Below are 18,998 nucleotides of genomic sequence, written 5' to 3'. Positions count from 1 at the left end.
GAACTAGAAAAATCCTGGATGATCAGAAAATCCTAGTTCAGTACATCCCATGATCTAATGTTACAGTACTTGTCCCTGATAAACACTAAACGTAAGCTACAATGAATAAGGAGGGAACTGCTACCTATCCAAGTAAAACAGTTATTTTTCCAGGTTGTGACTGACTAAAAGCCAAATCAAGTTACTACATCATACAAGACTTGTCTTCACAATACTAACCTACCAAAACATTTAGACGTTGCCTTAAGCTCAGGCTTACCCACTCTTACTGTCAAATCCAAGAATTTAAGTAATTTTACTTGAATTTAAAAAAATTAGCCACATTTAGCAGAGTCCGCACACAAGTCTCATAGCTAAATCTCAATCACTCATATCTTTTTCAGTGAAGAATCCTACTCTCCCACCCTCTTTCAGAGGCTCTTTTGAAACACCAGGTAAGAATATAACTGCAAGTCCTGCTGCCAGAAAGACCAAACGACTCCCCTCACCTCTCAAATGAGTGCAAGTTTACTAAAAATGCTTTTCTTATCAAATATATCCTAGTCACAGAAATGATGTCTAATATCCACATATTTGTTTAAAATGCAGAGTTCAAAAAACAGAATCTTGATTTCTCCTTTAAGAACCAGGGTGCTGGGATCTCCAAGGTGAAGGCTCATTTTTCACTTCTCCTTTCCTCAGATTTAAAGCGGTACTGCTCAAATAAAACTCTGATCATCTCACCTCATAGCATGTATAATAGCATAGTATTCACTCAGAAAAGCAAATAAATTCTGTGTTTACATGTAAACTCCAAAACAAGAGTTTAAAAGCAAGAAAACTCTTGCAATGGTACACAGTAATCCTCAGCGAGTAGGATGCAAATTTCAGCAACTTACACTCATAAGGAAGTCCTCCCCAGTAATGACCAAAATGCTAGTCACAATCCAAATCCCATCATGAGCAGGCTGCATCTCCCCTAGTATCTTAACTTCATAGTCCACTACGCTTACAAATGTTGCCTGAAGACAGCTTATGTGAAAGATCATGTTCCAGTAGATTGCTATGTATGTAGATCAAAATTCTGCAGAAGATCAACATCAAAACCAGAAATATCGACCCATTCCACCTCAGCAGTGGCTTAGATGGTCCTGGAAATCACCAGGCCTAGATGCAAAGAGGTGTATTCAAGGGAGGGAGATAAGTATCATGCTTCCATAATTGTGACCTTTGCTAGCAGATCTTGCTAGCACAGAGTAAATGAGATTTGTCCTGCCCTCTCGGTCAGAGGTAGGATGGTTATCAAAGTCCAGACGACAGAAGAAGGTCACAAGAGCCTCAGATTTTCCAGAAGAGGAAAAATAAAAAAAATAGGAAGTACAGCAGATTTGCCTCAAACTTATATTTTAAAGATTTATAAACACTGTAATAAAGTTTAAAAGATGACAGCTGAGGACAATGAGCAGATACATTGAGGAAAAAAGCAGGTGACTTGGTAAATGGCTTAAAAGCCACTCAGAAGCTGTAGTTTACTGCTTTCAAAGTTGCTTCAAGTTTTAAATGACAAGTGATCTGAAATGGCAAAAATATATTAATACTTCAACTTATTTCTATTAATGCTAGATTAAAGCAATAAAAAGCATATACTCCTGCATACATTAAGAAAAGCATATGAAGCCACTAGGCTAAGAAGAGTCTTGTTTGGAAGCTTGAGGCAGCCATGGGAGAAGGAGGGATGGGAAGGGGTGGAAATTGGATCTGAATGAAATGCAATTATTTGCTGCACACTACTTTGCCACTAAGAATCTTGTACTTCTCTTGTTAAATACCATACTGCTAATGTACTCTCTGCTTTGCTGAGAAGAGCGTGTATACAGACTCAGCTAAGTGCACTATTCAAATATTGTATGAGATAAAATCGGCTTAAGAGAGCCAGAGGAGGAATTTGTGAAAGAGTGAGCTGTCACTTGTATGGAGAGATATAAAAACAAGATGGGGAATGAAGGAAGCCTTCTTTGAACAAGTAATTTTAAGATGATTTTCTAAGTAACTAAAGTACTGCATTTATATAGTGTTAAAAATCTAATAGTTTCATACAGTACAATGACCTTCACAGAACACCAATACTGAAAGTTTAGGACTCCAGATGTCTATTAATTTAGTTTTTTAAAATACACAAGTGTATTTTAGAGGTAATTCAAGAAGTAATCACTAGCTAAAACTCAAGTTACCTCACGTTCCATCCACAGTAGTGCACCAAGTAAAGGACTTCTCCACCTTCGATGTCAGAATCTTTAATACTAGCTTCATACATTTTTTGATTTTTCCCTCTTCCATACCGCACTTGGACTTTCATGCCTGGTGGATAGCATTCAAATTCTTCTTCCTCATTGTTATTGTTGTCTTCTTCCTCCTCCTCATCCTCTTCCTCCTCCTCTGCTTCTTCTTCATCTTCATCTTCTTCCTTATTCGTGTCATCTCTTGAAAGGTTTAAAAAATTGTAGAGTTAATATGAGATACTTCATAAGCTTTTCAGTTCCAACCCACATATATTGATAAATATTGTGGATGCACTAGAGACTGGGAAACAGCAGGCTCCAAATTTGTGAAACTGCACTATGGCCGAGTAATATCAGCAAAACAGGATATAGTAATACACACAAAATCCAGTGATTGTAATGTGCAAAAATGACTTGACTAAAAGAAAAAAATAATCCATCAAAATCTGTATGAGCAGAAGTTGTTCAAACTCATCTTTATATGATTCTTTTATGCAGTCCCTTGGCTAAAATACGTTTTTTTCACTTCAAACTTATCCTTCTCAATATAAATTTCCCTAAATTCCATTTTTCAACCTACAAGTTTTACAAGTGCTTCTTGAAACCTGCTTCCCCAAAAGATCCTTGCTTTATTATAACAAATAATCTCAACACCTTGAAGTGACTGCAACCAAAGCCAGACTTTAGGCAAAAAAAAAAAATCACAAAACAACCTTATGCAAGTTAGCAAATCAAGCAACCTCCGCTAATTTATGACCCTGTCACTCACCAATTATGCTAAGAGTCTTCTAAATATAAGTCAAACTTGCATTTGATTATTATATAAATACACAAGCAGGTGTTCACTGTTCTTGAAAGTAAGCTAATTTTGAACACATTTTAGATATTTGGACCAATTTTCAGAAGCACTAAGAATCCACAAATCTTGCTAGTCTCAGTCAGTGGCAGTTATGGACTGCTCAATGTTCTGAAAGCTATCTCCAACCAGCTTAAAGAGGCAGACTACATTACAAAAGTTAGGGGGGGGGGGGGGGGGAGGAAATCTTTTAATCTTAAATAGCTTTACAAACCAATGTTATTGGCCCTCACATCACTCTAATACCACGCTCTGTGCAATACAGAACCGATTAGGGCCACTTACTAAATAGCCACAGACCACTAATGATTTAAAATCTTGAATCATGGAACAGGTATGTTTGGATATATTACAGACTGGGTAAGAGAAGATAAGTGCTGCTCCAAGTCTGATTCATACCAGTATTTAAATTAATGTCACAAACACAAATGTCTGTATTAGTAATCTAAATCTTCCAATGAAATTTCAGTAAAAAATACTCAGATAAACCAAGCCACTTTTTCTCCATGAAAGGATCAAATAACATTTTAATTATTCAAATGCTTCTTTGTCGAAGTAAAACTGCAGTATTATTATGTAATTAACTGGCAAAAGAGAATTCAGAACAATAAGCTAAATTCAACTGTAGCATAACCACACTGATTTAATGAAATTACTTCAGAAATGAATGCTGCCATACATATACTCTCACACACATATAAATATATACATATAAATATATATGTGTGTGTGTGTGTGTGTAAACACTGAGACAAATGCTAAATATTCCTTCTGTTGGTGTATTAACTAAATCCAATCACATAAGATGCACCTATTCAGTGATACACAGCATGTACCAGACAGTTTTGTTCTGAAAGGCCAAGACTTTTAATTTATTATGTACTTTCAGTGGGCTCCTTTGCTAGTGAAGTTAAAACCACCAGTTAAAAATGTAACTTAAGTGAATGAGCTTTGAAAGCTTACTTCATCTCCATTACACATCACATGGCAAAATTCACTTCCCAAGGAAATCACTAAAAAGGTCCCCAAAGATGAAAAATTCCTGAACAGAATTCCACAGCTAACAACAGAAAGTACCAACCAGTAATTTAAATGCTTTTAAATTATACTCTCTGTGGCACTAAATCAAAAATTCCTAGCTAATTTCAGCTTAACAGTTACTATCATACAAAAGCTAAAAAAACTTGGCATTAGGAGCAGAGCCACCACTGCTCTGAGAACGAGATGAGCTTGTGATTTCCCATTACTAACAAGACTTTTCAGAATTGGAACAAACCAAATTTTGACAATTCTTTTTCCCCCCAAGAACTAGTGGCACAATCCTTAAATGCTCTCTGCAAAGAAAAACATGCCTGTGGGGGAGAATCAGGATTTTCCAGACACTGGCAATTGATGGTGCCAGTGGAAGTTGAACAAGTTTGGAGTCTCTCTCACCTTTAATCACCCTATGGCTTTTTTGGTGTCCCAACAAGAGATCCTACAAAGACTCCATGACAATACCAGAACTTCTCTGGAAGAGATGTGTGAAACCCTCACTGTGAAGTTGAGTAACGTGGATGGTCAAGTAGATGTGAAGAGCAGACTGTACATAGGTGGAGGGAATGCCAGGAAACAAAAGCAAAATGGAAGCAGAGACGGCTGCAATTAAAAAGTGTTCTGAAGAGTGATTTGGTTAGAGATCATAAACTGGAGGTTTTAGGAAACCAAACAAAAGCAAAGAACATTCATCATTTTGGAGCAGAAAAAACAGCATACTCGTATAGCTCCTGGAACAACAACAAAACTCAAAACATATTCCAACGGTTGCAAGGAAGAAAAGATGTTGTTTTACAAGGCCATAAAAAAGCTCAAACCTGGCAGTGCAGATGAAGGAGAAGCTATGACTGTCATGAAACAGAGGTTTGTAAGATAAAATAGTGATTGTAGCCATCCAGCATGCACAGTCATAAGCTCATTTGTCCATGTATGTATGCATGAGAACATCGGATTTCCTTTAATGCTGTTTAGCCAAAATCCCATGGCAGGGGGGGGAAGAGAAGAAAAAAACCAAACAAACAAGCCTCTTGGCGGCAGCAGCAGCTGATAATGTGCATGCACACTGTGTAAGAGACACAGCAATGCAAGTGTAACTTCCAGAAACCAAAGTACCACCAGAAAGCTTATCAAGAAGACTGGAAAGCATTTCCAATTACAACCACAGACTAAAGAATAACCTCACCCCATCTCCCATGCAATGGGATATAAACCTTCAGAAGCAGGAAATTAATGAATTAAAATGCAAAATTAATTGTTAATAAAGTAAAACCATTAAAACATTTAGATCATACAAATATTGCTTATTATTGGTTCCAAAGTACAGCGTGAAATCATTAAAAGGCTAAAAATACTACAAGTGTTCAAAAATACACATATGGCAGGTAACTCTCAGTCAATATAAAGACTTAACACCAACAAGCCCGTAATAAGGGTAAGTATATCAACGAATAGATGTCATTAATAGATGAAATAGGGCATGCTGTTATACCACAGAAGAAACTGCAATATCATGCAAACGTCTTTCAATCCACAATCTCTGGCACTAAACACAGCATTATCACAAAGCCCGGGTGAAACCTATAAGACAGGGTGTGATTTGGAGCATTAGATCTGCCTCCTAGGATGCCTGTTTTGCAGCAAACCTAATCCTACCCCAATACACTTCTCCTGACACACCATGCTAGCACACACAGCAGGTGAGATGACAAATGCAAGATTATTTTTTTCAGGGGTTATTCTAAAACTTGAGGAAGCAAGATTATTTCAATTATTGGTTCAATTAAGTCATTATAGTTAATTGAACCACTAGCAGAAATAAACTCCAGTGTAATTGACACTCTAAGTTTAGCAATTAGCTTCTATTTTTGTTTCCCTCCTTTTTCCCTTTTTCTCATCCTAGAAAACCTCTACTTCATATACAGAGCTGGAAGATGTCGAGTCTCCTTCATACTCTGACTTCTCAATTACAGCTGTATTAAGATGCCCTTATGTTTTAAGGCAGAGAGGCCATTAAGACCTGAACTTATGCCATGCCACTAGAATCTCTTTAATGAATCAAAATAACAAAATCCCCAAAATTCACCAGTATTTGTCTCCCCTCTGAAGTTGGAAAGAAAACCTAAAAATAAAAGCTCCAAGGACTTCTGTCTACACACACAGAAAATATGAATAAATGCACATTTATGGTCCATCATTCTGAGGGAAGGGGATTTGAATCACATCTGAGAGTAGTACAGTTCACTTCAACCATGCAAGCATATACTGTGTAACTAGTGTTTTTCTCTGCTAATATGGAGAAGACAAATGAAAGGATCTCATGTTATTGCTTCTAATCATTCAGCCAAGGTTTTTTGAAGTATTTTGAAACATTCCTCAAAAGCACAATTAATGGTTTAGAAGTCTGGCTGAGGAGTACAGCACTTTTCATTTTTATGGCAGTGGTTCACGGTCAGCTTGAAAACATCTAATATTTGATGAATGCTTAAGGGCTCACCCATGCACATAAGCCTCAGTGACAGCTACCATGGTTAACAACCTCCGTAGTGACCATAAGCTATGTAAAATGTGATGACAGAACCACTTTTTCCACATCAAAGACACCTCCCTTCCATTCAACGTGATGCACACACAGAACTGGTACATTTACACTGCCACTCTACACTTCATTATTGTGTCATTAGCATCTTATTGCTATATCAAAAGCAATTCTTACATATATGTATCAGTGCATATTCTATATTAAGAAAAAAAATTAAATCAAATAGACTTTGTTTCTGAAAACATGACTACACAAAAACTTCCTTCCCAATACAAAGGCAGCCGGAATACATAAATAGAACCCACATCACAAATAAGAGCCTAGAAATATGTTCCTATAAATGAAACTACCCAAGTACACTTCTTAAAAATGTATTTTTTTGCATACACACCAACAGTCTAAGATTCAGAGCAGATGTTCACACCAACTGTGCAATGAACACGACGCATTTCTCTCCTTTCTTCCAAGCTGATCAATTCCATATAAGCCTAAATCAGACTGGAGAAAGCTATCTCAATATATAGTTCTCAACACTAATCCAGAAGATAGAAGATATGCCCTCTGTATCAGATCTCCTTCACTCCAAAACATTTTAACCTTCCTGCTACCATTTTAGATTCACCACCATAAAGCTTTGATATGTCATTTTAACAGATAAAGAGCTGAAGAAAACATTGCCTCTAACAATCTGCTATCTCCCATATGTGAAATGGAGCTTCTGACTATTACATAATCCTGTTGTAAATTGCTATCAGAAAATCCCCATCAAGCATTTACAGAAAATTTAACTCTTCTACAAATAGAAGCCACCACCAGCACAGGCACCAGCAGGCAGTCACCCTACCCTACATGGGTAATAAGCCCTAGTAAAACCCTTCACATGAAACAATGACCATCTTAACCTAGTTCTCAACTACTGCTTTTATTATTCCTAGCTCCCTCCTACTGCTTATAGGAGGGCAAATGCTATGACTGCATGTAACGATGTATATAACAGCTTAAAGATTAAGATTTTTCCCTTGCATGTGAATGAATGGTTTAACTCCATTCAAGATTATTAGCCAAAGAGGTTTAGCATTTTCTCCCTTTTGATACTGTCAAAATATGACAGTACCAATTCCCAGAAAACCGTACCATGAAGACCTAAACTGGCAATATGAGACAACCCCATACCATGAAGACCTAAACCAGCAGTATGAGACAAACAGAAGGGTTTAGGTTTCTAAAGTATTCTTTAAGAACATTTGCTCATGCATTCCTTGCAGGAAATAGAAAAACTGGCAGTTCTCAAGAAGGAAAAAAAAAATAAATCCAAGAAGTTTCATAAAACCAAGTAAGAACTACTTGTGAGTACTGAAAATGACAGCCTGGTGAGAAAGGGCAGGGTAAGGATCCAGAGATGGCAGCCCCTCCTGGTTAGCACATCAGCCAAAAGAAGGAAAACACAGGAACAAAGCCTCTTGCAATCTTTCTGCACTGTAACTGGGATTACTTCAAAGAATTTTGCCTGGTCACCTCAAAAATCCAAGTACTACCAATAAACAAGTCTGATGCAAATTTTTGTTGTAAAGCAAAATTATCTGGATTCTGAGCACTTAATCTTTCAGTTCAGTATAAAGATCTTGACAGTGGCCCGTCCCAGGTGCTTTAGAGCAAAGTGTTAAAAAAAACCACCAACCAAAACAACAAAACAAACAACAAAAAAACCCATGGAGCTAATGATCTTGGAAAAAACTTCTTACTAATATCGGTTAACTAGCAGTTAACCTACTCTTCACTTCACAAACTGCATCTACTATGAACTTTTTAAAGACTTACTTTTTATTTTATTAGTTTATATTAAAAAACCCACACCTTTAAAAAAAACAACTCTGCTAGGCTCCTGGCCTCAGTCTCTTGGGAACATGTTCAACTGTTTACATTGTTCATTGTGTAGAAAAGTCCCTCAGTTCTTAATCTGTTGGCTTTCACTCAATTCTTTGAATAGTTACAACAGTTAATGTTAGATGCTACAAAGGAAAATTGCACCAACTATGCAACGATACATTTGAAGACCATTACTTCCACAACATGAAGTTAGCAGGAACTTCAGAATAAGGAGGATTTTAAACTTTCTTGTTTATTCATTGATCAAGAATGAATACTTTTTTGTATGTTAGGAAAAAGGATGGGTTTAGCAAGCCATTTTTGTAAAGATCTCTCTGGGACAGCCCAATGAAAAATAACACATTACTGGCCTTTTTTTTTTTTTTGGTTGGGTGTTTGTTTTTTGGTTTTTTTTTTTTTTTAATTGTTTTTATGACTAGAAGTTGCACAAAACTGTATGTAGCACATGCTTCTTCCACTAGCCATGGAAAAACCAAGAAAAGCATGTACAGAATAAGGGGCAAGCTGCCTTTGCATCTCTGTTCTCAGTGTTCACTGACACGCAAGCAGGCAAGAAACATGCACTCTAAGGAAGAAAGGAAAAGAACGACATTCAGCCTTTCTTCCTCTTCATCATGTTGTTACGGTCTGTGCACAAGGGACCACAGGATTCAAGTGGCAGCAATCTCAAAGGGTCAAGATACACAGGATTGCACAGAGAAACAAAACCTGTGGAAAATAAACAACCCTGACTTCCAGTAGTACTTCCTGAGATCTGGAAGCTGGGAATTAGATCCAGTCCACCCAACAGAAATTCAGCAAGGAGAGCCCAGAAGTTTTTCTGCACTCTTGGTTCCTTGTGTCTACGTACAAATAAGCTACATGAAGATGAGAAAAGTCCTACAGACATAAATTCAAATAGCAAGCTCTACAAGTTTGCCTTATATTATATTAGCTTTCATTTGTTTATTTGGTTAGGACTGTGAAAGACAGATGGTCCACAGCTTAAAAAGACTTCCGGGAATACATTTTAAATACACTGACAAAAATTCGGTCCACAGTCACCTATTTTTATTACATTTTGGCTATTTTTTGTGTGTGTGATTAGTTTTCCACCTACAAAAATGCATTTTTCATTTTGTATTTCCGTTCAAAGAACTCACATCACAGCATTTTCCCCTCTGTATAACCTTTGCCACTTATCACCCATAAAGTTAAGGATAGGGGGAATACAATGTCTACTGCAACATCCCAACCAGCCATACCAGGTTCCCAAAACCCTTTTATGCCTTTTATGGTATAAACACTAAAAACATTGTTTAGCATTTAGGATGACAGTGGCATTTTTAAAATCTCTTTAAAGTTCATACAAGTGCATTCTGTACTTCCTATCAACCTCAGAGGGAAGAAAGGAGAAATAATCACACTAACAGCACTACTGCTTACAAATGCTTACAGACTTAACTGCTACAAATGTTTCAGTTTTGTAAATTTAAATTATTCCTCGAAACATATGGCCCCAGCAATGACCACATCACCACCTACATCTATTTTTAGAGTTATGCTTTCTATTCTAAGCAACTTGTTACAATCTTTCATGAATCAGAATAGCAAAATACTAGTTAAAAGTTTTTACTGGATGAGTAAAGAGAAGTAGAGAGAAAAGAACTCATTCAATTACGAATAAAATGAATTGGTGAAAATTAAGAGGAAATAGCATTTTCTAGTTTTTTGTTGTTTTCATAAATAACAAACTAAGAAAACTCGTAACATTTTTTAATGTCATAAATAACCCAAATGGACATGAATACAGATTTTAAAAAATCCCAAACAATAAAGGATTACTGAAAAGCAAATGCAGCTTATAACCTTACGTACCATTTACTATAGCTGCATGGTAAGTACTAAGCCACTGTACACTTCAAGTATATAAATAAACACAAAGTAACGTCACAAACAAACACACATACGAATCCAGTTTAGGGAACTTTAAAAACTGCTGTTCTCTAAGCAGTGCAAAGTTTTCCATCTGTTTAATTACATATTTTGAAAGTGGCATTGTAAAATCAGTCTTTAATAATTCTGAAAATCTAGCAAATCTGTTACAGTACAACTCATCTAGTTCATCTTAAGAATGACTAATGTAACAAACTCCACCAATTGGTCTTTTTAAAAAGAAAAATTCACATAGAATACAAATGAAATCACATCCACAGAGAAAAGGCTCTGAGTTCAAGTAAACTTGATTTTCCTGTATTCCGCATTTCTGAGTTACAGAAATTGTCAAAGTAATCTCAACTGAAAATATTTAGGAAGACAAAAACATTTTACAAAAGGATCCTTTCAGAATCTGTTATATGGAAATCAAAACCCTTAATAAAGTAAAAAAGAACTATTACCAATGAATCAGAAATCAATATACTGAACTACGCCATTCTGTCACAACTCTTAATGGGCCAGAAAAAAGCATTAAGAGTTAATGATATTTAGACAGAAGAGTAAGACAGCTGATCTACTAAACAGCAGAGATTGCTGGAATGAACAAGGGAATTAGTGGTCAGGCAACAGCTGGTATTAAGTACAAAAAAAACCCATCCCTGATACACAGATTGCCATGAAAGTATAAGGAGGTGTCATTAGCTGCTTCCCCTCTTCTAACAGCTTCTCCCTTAAGCATCTGTTACTGTTTTTTGTTTAATACAGTATCTTGTCTTCAGAGACCTTTGATCTGACCTATAATGGCCATTTATTTGTTCTTATCACTTGAAATCATATTGTATGAGGGTCCTAACTGCAACAATATAAATTGTTAAAATGCTGGGGATTAGTGAGGACTATATTCAGTTTTCAACCTGGTATTTTTTATGTGGCTGACAAAAAACACATGGGGGTTTTTTTGCACTGAAACAGGAAAACCTGCCCACTCCATAGAGAAAATGAGACATCACCTGCACACATCCAGTGATTACATGGTCCTGAGCATCCCTATTACTTCAGTCTCCTACTTCCAAAACTCCTGTCTGAAGCACTGCACAAGAGACTCTTGCCAGTATCATGCCTCCTCAATGACAAAGCTGTTACTGAGCAATGCAAGGTACTTCCATCTTTTCCCACATTATCCGTTACGCACCACGGTCCAACAACAAAAGCTGGAAACCACAAGTATGTGATATACTTGCACCAAAATTAAGTAGACAAATATTACTGGCAATGGCTACAATATTTTTGTCTTAAATCAGTCACCTATGCTTTATATGTTATTTTCTCACTCAGCTTATAAATACTTAGGCCTGGACCTTGTAAAATGTTAAGCTGTTTGTTTTGGGGGTTTTGGAGGGTTTTGGTTTTTTAGTTTTTTGTTTTTTAAATTAGATCCACAAACTTCAATGGCTCTAACCATGACAAAGTTCAGCACACATGGGCCTCTGGAAGATATGAGTCTAATTCATGACAGGGATGTCTGATTTGAAGTTTAAATTACAGGAGTAAAATTTAATGAACACAGATCAGATGCCTTAGCTGATTATAAACAGCACAACTTACCCCGATTTTTCTTTTTCTTCAGTATCTGCATTTACGGTAGGATTGTCCATTTCTTTGATCTTCTCTTCCTCTTTATCTTCTAGTTTGGTTTCATCTTCAGTTTTGATTACATTTAAGTCCTTCTCTTGATCTGGCTGAGTACACACAGAATCTGGCAAATTTTTTTTGTTTCCCTAGGATAATAAAACCTTTAGTTAACTTCCAAGGTGAAATAAAAATACAAAGGATTTAAGACAAGGCAAACAAAACACACTGAAGTTATATGAGCAAAAAACCCTAGAGCCTAGGGTTTGTTCTAAAATTACAGCACCTCCACTGTTTTTTCTTCTGAAAATCTCAAGCTAAACATAACAGACTTTAAAGTTGAAGCCAGTGTCCTAGCTAATTTTGTCACAATGATATAGGCATGCTGCTCTTAGACCTGAACTGCAAAGCAGTCCCCAAGATGAACACTTCACAGGGTATGCTTCCACTTCAGATGCAGAGATATCACTACCGGCCCACATGGTATTCACCCCAGAGTTAGTACCAGCAGTCAGACCAGGGCTGACTGCCACTTACACACAGAAGCATTACAGTTGTGTTGCACATTGACTTGAGGAGCTACACTGCTTCCAGAGCAAAGTGCTAAGTCTGCACAGAGCAGCACATCAGCTTACCACCCTGGGCTTCCTTTGCTAAAACCACTGAGTCAACACTGGGTTTTGAAAAGCTATAAACAATTGTCTCTCTGGACCACTGAACTACGTTAGATCACTGTGTACATCATATGGCCCAAGTCTTCGTAGAGCTTCACTGGTTTCACTGGAGCAGAGAAGTAAAAGCAAGATTTATGAGGGCTTAAAAGCACAGCTAAATGCAAAATAAAAGTATCAGCACTGTAGTTAGACATGAGCATGCATTACCCAGATCAGGATAAAGCTGCACACTGATTAGTCTCCATTTGACTTGAGAGGCCCCCAAACAAGTGGAATGGGGCAGGTGCTTCCTAACAAGTAAGGCATTTTGACACCATGATCCCCTAAAACAGGCACCTAGGGATAAATATGGCTCAAATGTGTTGTTTTGAATTAGGTTTACAGCACATTTTTGTCTTGTTTTAAATCCATTATGGAGATTTCAATCTTGACAAGAATTCACGGTTATCAACACACCACCTGACTTTATAAACAGTACATAACATAAACATTAAAATATTTTACCAGCACAGAGGGCTTATCATTTTCTTTACTTTCATTATCATTCTCAGCTAACTTTTTTTCTTCTTGTTGCACTATTGCTACTTCCTCCTGCTTGCGCTCTTCCTTATCCACTTTTATTTCTTTTACATCCTGCTCTGGTTCTTCACGCATCTTCAATTCTTTTTCTTTTTCACAGTCTTTACAAGGCTTACTCGTCACTTTCTCTGGCAATGCCATTTGAAATTCAATGTTAGCTGATGTACAATACTCTTCAAAACCATAGAGATATCTAAAAGAAAAAAATTGCTTGCAGTAAGCAAGTTTGTTTCAAGAAAGAACATGCTACCTAATAGAAGCTAAACATGAACTGTATGTTTAAAGCCCAGAAAACTGTATTACAATGGAAAAGTTATGGACATTACATGTATTACCACTACTACCACAAGATCACTTCAGTTCATTCTAGTGCTGTTTTAGCACACACTTCGTATTTTTATTACTTACTTTTTGTATGCACATTTAACATTATATCCTGCAGCTGAATTCAATACAGGGATTCCAAGATCTTGATAAACTTGCTTCCACACTGCTCCACTTTCAATCTGTTAAGGAAAATGAAGTCATGTTTTTTTAATTAACTCACTGATACAAAAAAGACTAAGTCAACAAAGTTTACAGCTCTGGAAAAAAATTAAGTAATTTTCTCTGATCTAGAAAATTACTATTTATCACACACACAGTATTTTACTGTAATGCAAACTATAGTCAAATGTAACTACTTTAAGCAGTTCAGCATTTCAGTGAGCCACAGCAGGCTTTCCTCTCCAGGTGGTAATAAAAAAAGGAAAGAAAATACAAAGACCAGAAAAATCCATACATCACTTATAGTTTATATTTAAAGTAATTCTTAACTATCAGAGCTAGAATTTTAATTAAATTGGAAAGAAAAAATTCATTCAAAGCATTAACAATACTCAGCCCTGGCAATACCGCAACAGATACAGTGGCTACCAGTCTTTCATTGTGTCCTTAATATGCCCTTTGGTGTCAAAGTTTTGTGACAGTGTGATATGCTCATTTCTAACCATCTGTGAAGGCAAAGCAGGTGTACTGCAATAACCAAGTACAAGATCCTCCCTTGTATATCAGAAAGGTGTCACTGCACAAACATACCTCCTCAACCGACAGGCTAAATTTATGGGAAGCAGTCCAAAGCAGTAACAGAATCTGCTTGGCCATGAATTCCATATGCTTCAGTTACTGCTCCAAGACCAATCCGACTAATCCCAGTCAGCACATTCTACTATATGCTGCCCAGAATAGACAGGAATTAAGGGCCTCACATCAGACCTTAAACTAGGTTATTTATCTTTGACTATTTATTAAGTAGTGACTCTTCTCACTTTCTGAGGTGACAACTCTATCAAACATTTCCTGAAATACCACAAAACCACACATGATGGCTGATCTTATGCAGCAATAAGTAAACACACTGAGAAGATGTGTAGTTTATTTAGAATATAATTAGATTCTGGTTCCTGTTAAAACATGTTTTTCAGAGCTACAGGGTGTCTTACATAGCTGTAGCATTCAATCTTCATATGCCTAAAGCTCTGTGTAAGATTCTTCTTTATCAGTACTTAAACAAAAGTAAACAGCACCCTCAGATTTTTATGGCTCTGGAATACTCATCATACCAATACTCACATTATCAAATCCTCCAAGCTTGTGTACAAGTCTGAATAATTTGAAGAGATTCAAATTTCTATATCCTAATACAGGTCGTTTGTTAATAGGAGTCCCTGTGAACAAAGACAGTTATTTCAGTGTTTTGAAGTATTTTTTTCTGAATAACATGAAATCCACAGCATAGGCACTACTACACTATTAAATACAGTATTGTAAACCCCTCCCTCTGACCACCTCATGCATCTGGTACTACTTCTTCATGAAAATAAACAAACTCAAGAGTCTTAATAACTCATTTTCCCTGTAGTTCAGTAATGTAATTTAGTTCATACATATGTGCTCTTCCATATATTACTGAACACGCACTAATGATGCAACTTTTCTTTCTACCTATATTATACCTATTTTTTATTTCACCCACTGAAACAATTACATCTAAAAAAAAGCACAGTCCTTTCACTACAATAAAAAAAAATTACAACTCCCCAGGAACAAATCACACGATGCTTCAAAGATCTGAAACTTTCTATGCTAATGTACTATCAGTAGCTAACACATTGTCATCTCTTGTCAATTGTCCCTCAACTCATACTCATATGTAATGAGATACTAATTTAACTAGTTATAATACTAATTTAAATACAAACACCTTCACCCCTACCTCTACAGACACTGCACTTTTCTTGCAGTGTACAAATACCTGGTCAAGATTTAATATAATAAATGGCATTTGCTTTTAAAAACAGTTCAATCTACCTTACTGATAATGTTCATGCATTTAAGTGATCAGGATTCACACAAGAAAATTACCACAAAGTAAATGCTTTTTTCCACGATCGTAAAAAGTATTTTAAAGTTATTAAACTGAACATACACATTAATATGACTGAAGATATTAAATGTTTGATTATACACACTGTAAGTACACAGTAGAAAATACACTAGCATATATGAAGTACTACCCATTTGTTTCTGAAAGCAGGAATAAATGACTGTTTTAGGAGAAGAGTCAAGTGACAGACTTCACTTCTAAATCACTGGGAAGTCAGAAGTGATGAACACAGTCTCAGTTTCCAAAACTGAACTGCAAAGCACTACTAGTTTACAGACTCAATTCTTTGAAGTACTGCTAAGCAATGCATCTATCTTCAGCTTCTACAAATTAAAGATAAAATGCCTACCTCTGTCTTCCATGAACTTGTATAATTGCTGAAGAAAGTTCTCTCGTTCTTCAGGAAATGGCTCTATTTCCTCCTGTTTAAAGTAATGCACACAAGAAAATCATCACCATTTTGAGTTACGTATGAGAAACATAAGCAGTGATAATTTAAGTTCAACTGTTCAAGGCTGGTTTACTGTAGTCAGCAACAGGATACTATACAAAGAGACACATGCTCAGTGCTATGCCACATGGAAGTAAGTTTTATAAACTACAAACAGTTTTTCAAAATATATAAAACAATAACTGTAAAGACACACTGAAATTGGATTTTTGATAGATCACTCAGGTATCATAAGTGATATCATAAATCAAGATGTATTCTCAATTTTGTCCATTTACACAGGAAGTCTGGGAGACACCACTATTAATGATCAAGAGATTATATCAGAAATCTCAGGTCTATTTCTACCGCAGTTAAGTGACTCCCTGATGCCTGGATACACTATGTCACTTTCAGGGATGAAGTGAAAGAAAATGGTGCTTGCACTTTCTTAGGAGTTCTAATCCACAGTACTGGCAAACTGCAACCAATGGCACTGCATGCACACTGCCGTGGGGTACCGGCTGAAGGCGTGGTGAGTAGGATCAATCCCAGAAATGAAATAACAATGGATATTTTGCATGTTCAGTTCATTGCACTAATAACATTTCCTATTAGATTTACTTAGATTAATAAACAGTGGAGTTTCATAACAAAGCACTATGGCTTATTTTATAACACCTCATAATTACCTTAGAAAATGTGACTTGCCACAATCAGTAGCAATAAGATATTAATAAAATCAGAATTCTTAGAAATTCTCATGACTAAGCTACTTCAAAACAACAGGCTAAATATAAGTTGATTAATTTTCTGTATACTTTTTTTAATACAACCTGTAAAAGTTTGCAAAAATAACTAATAAAAGTTATTCAGTAAATCTAAAAGAAATTATTTCTCTTTAGTGTATTTTTATTTGGTGTTTATCTTTGCCATTCTTCAACAGGCTCCTTGTACTAAATATTACAGCTTCACCTACCCTGAAGCAAGTGGACCAAACGTATTGTCTTTAAAGTTATAGCAAAACAGTTGAGAAATCAACAGAAACAAAATATTATTATTAAACACAACAGAAAACAAAACCCAAAAAAACCCCAAAAAACTCCACAACATCTGCTGAAGCTATTTAATAAAGAGATGGATGGCTGAAAAGAAGGTCAAGGAAGGCTCTAACTACTACCAGTGAGTAGGGTTTTTTTCTTATTCTGTACTTCCTCTTCTTCATTAAATGCACTTGGAGGACATATTGGAGCAAACAGGCAAAAAATGAAAAACCCAGTATTCACAATATGCTGAAACAGTTGTCATTTAGGTATAATTACCAGTGGAAATGCAATGAAAATATTTCAGTCTTGCAAAGGCAATGCAAGACGAAAGTCTCTGTGAGGGGCATTACATGATGAGCATCTATCTGATACCCAGTATACCAGCAGAGCTCAGAGCAGGATACTTCAATGAGCAAGGACAGGCTGGGTAGAGAACTGCAACCAGTGTACTAGATACATCCTCACAGGGCAGGGGCATCAGAAATCAGGCATATCTAGCAATTCTTCACCAAGAGCTATGAGGTGATGCTGCAGCCCTGCATATAGTACAGCCAAATGCCTGTTTAAGAACAGTCTCATTTCACAGGCAAAGATGGTAAAGGAAACACTGCTAGCAAGCAAAGTATTCAGCCTGCAGTCATAAAACTTGAATAGGACTATACAGAACAAAGGACTTGAGTGGAATCGATAGTTTTGGAGTTTGTTTTTGTTTGTTTTAATCTCACATGACAGGTACTTGGAAAGGACTTTTACCAGCATACACTGGATCATGACAAAGAGATCACGAGCACCTAGCTGGGTTCCTCATGTTCCTCACCAATGAGAGAACATTTGCCATATGAAAAGGGTCCCACAGAACATTGGGGGCGGGGGGGGGCAGGGGAGGGGAGGGGTGTCATTGAATGAAATATTGCCACTCCTTTCACACCATCAGATCCAATGACTGGAGAGTACTCTTAAATCTCAAGCATGATAATCCAGAGGTGCCAGAATGGCAAGTGGATACTTCCTTATTAATTTTCCCAACTTTTTAAGAAAGTGTGCTAAAGGGGAGAGCTTAAGACCCTGCATGCCTCTGAACAACATTTTCATTTTCTCAGATCCTCTACAAAATCAGTACATGTTATGCTAACACCAGTTAATAATCTCCAAACATTTATGGACTCTCTTTAATGAGAAGTTAGATGACAAGGTTTCCTAGATAATGGTTTGAAGTAGGCATGTCATACTCCGTTATCTTTGCTTACTTCTAAGTTAGACAACCATGGTGCTAACAGGTCACTCTGCAGTTTCTAATGTATCTGTCCACATCACAAAGGTAAAATAAAGTGGCTTATATGTATGATAACTTTATGTGTTGCAAAAAGCACGTCACTGCTTTTCTAGATTTTCTTCACACAGTATTATAGCCCAGCACCAGAAGAGAGGGTCTTTGTCAACTTTTTTACATACCATCAGATTTAGTAAAGGAAAGGAAGGCTGTTTTGCAGTCTCTTCCACTTGAAAAAAAAAAAAAAGACAAAAAAGACAGCTCCTCTTCTTAGAAGAGAACTAGAGACAATTTGCATGTCAACTCCTATCTATATAGAATAGAAGCATCTATATAGATATATGAGATATATATGAGCATCTATATATCTATGAGTGTGTGTGAATATATATATAGGATAGGAGCACCTATATATGAAGCCTGCAGTGACATATTTAAGAGCTTTTTTGGAAG

General features: G+C 36.5%; 1 protein-coding gene across 2 annotated transcripts in view; it reads right to left on the bottom strand.

Moving 5' to 3' along the window:
• Positions 1-18,998, bottom strand: part of ARID4B (AT-rich interaction domain 4B) — a 93,397-nt gene that overhangs the window by 19,161 nt on the left and 55,238 nt on the right. The window contains exons 12-17 of one of the 2 annotated variants that reach the window (XM_074818450.1): positions 16,149-16,221; positions 14,986-15,080; positions 13,783-13,880; positions 13,300-13,567; positions 12,098-12,270; positions 2,211-2,459 (exon numbers count right to left, since the gene is read on the bottom strand). In XM_074818450.1, coding sequence (XP_074674551.1) covers positions 2,211-2,459; positions 12,098-12,270; positions 13,300-13,567; positions 13,783-13,880; positions 14,986-15,080; positions 16,149-16,221 — 956 coding nt within the window. The remainder of the gene's footprint in view (positions 1-2,210; positions 2,460-12,097; positions 12,271-13,299; positions 13,568-13,782; positions 13,881-14,985; positions 15,081-16,148; positions 16,222-18,998) is intronic. The other variant, XM_074818451.1, reaches the window with a different exon arrangement.

This window comes from Strix aluco, chromosome 3 (assembly GCF_031877795.1).
Source record: "Strix aluco isolate bStrAlu1 chromosome 3, bStrAlu1.hap1, whole genome shotgun sequence".
Taxonomy (NCBI): domain Eukaryota; kingdom Metazoa; phylum Chordata; class Aves; order Strigiformes; family Strigidae; genus Strix; species Strix aluco.
This window is presented reverse-complemented; position numbering and strand designations above follow the sequence as displayed.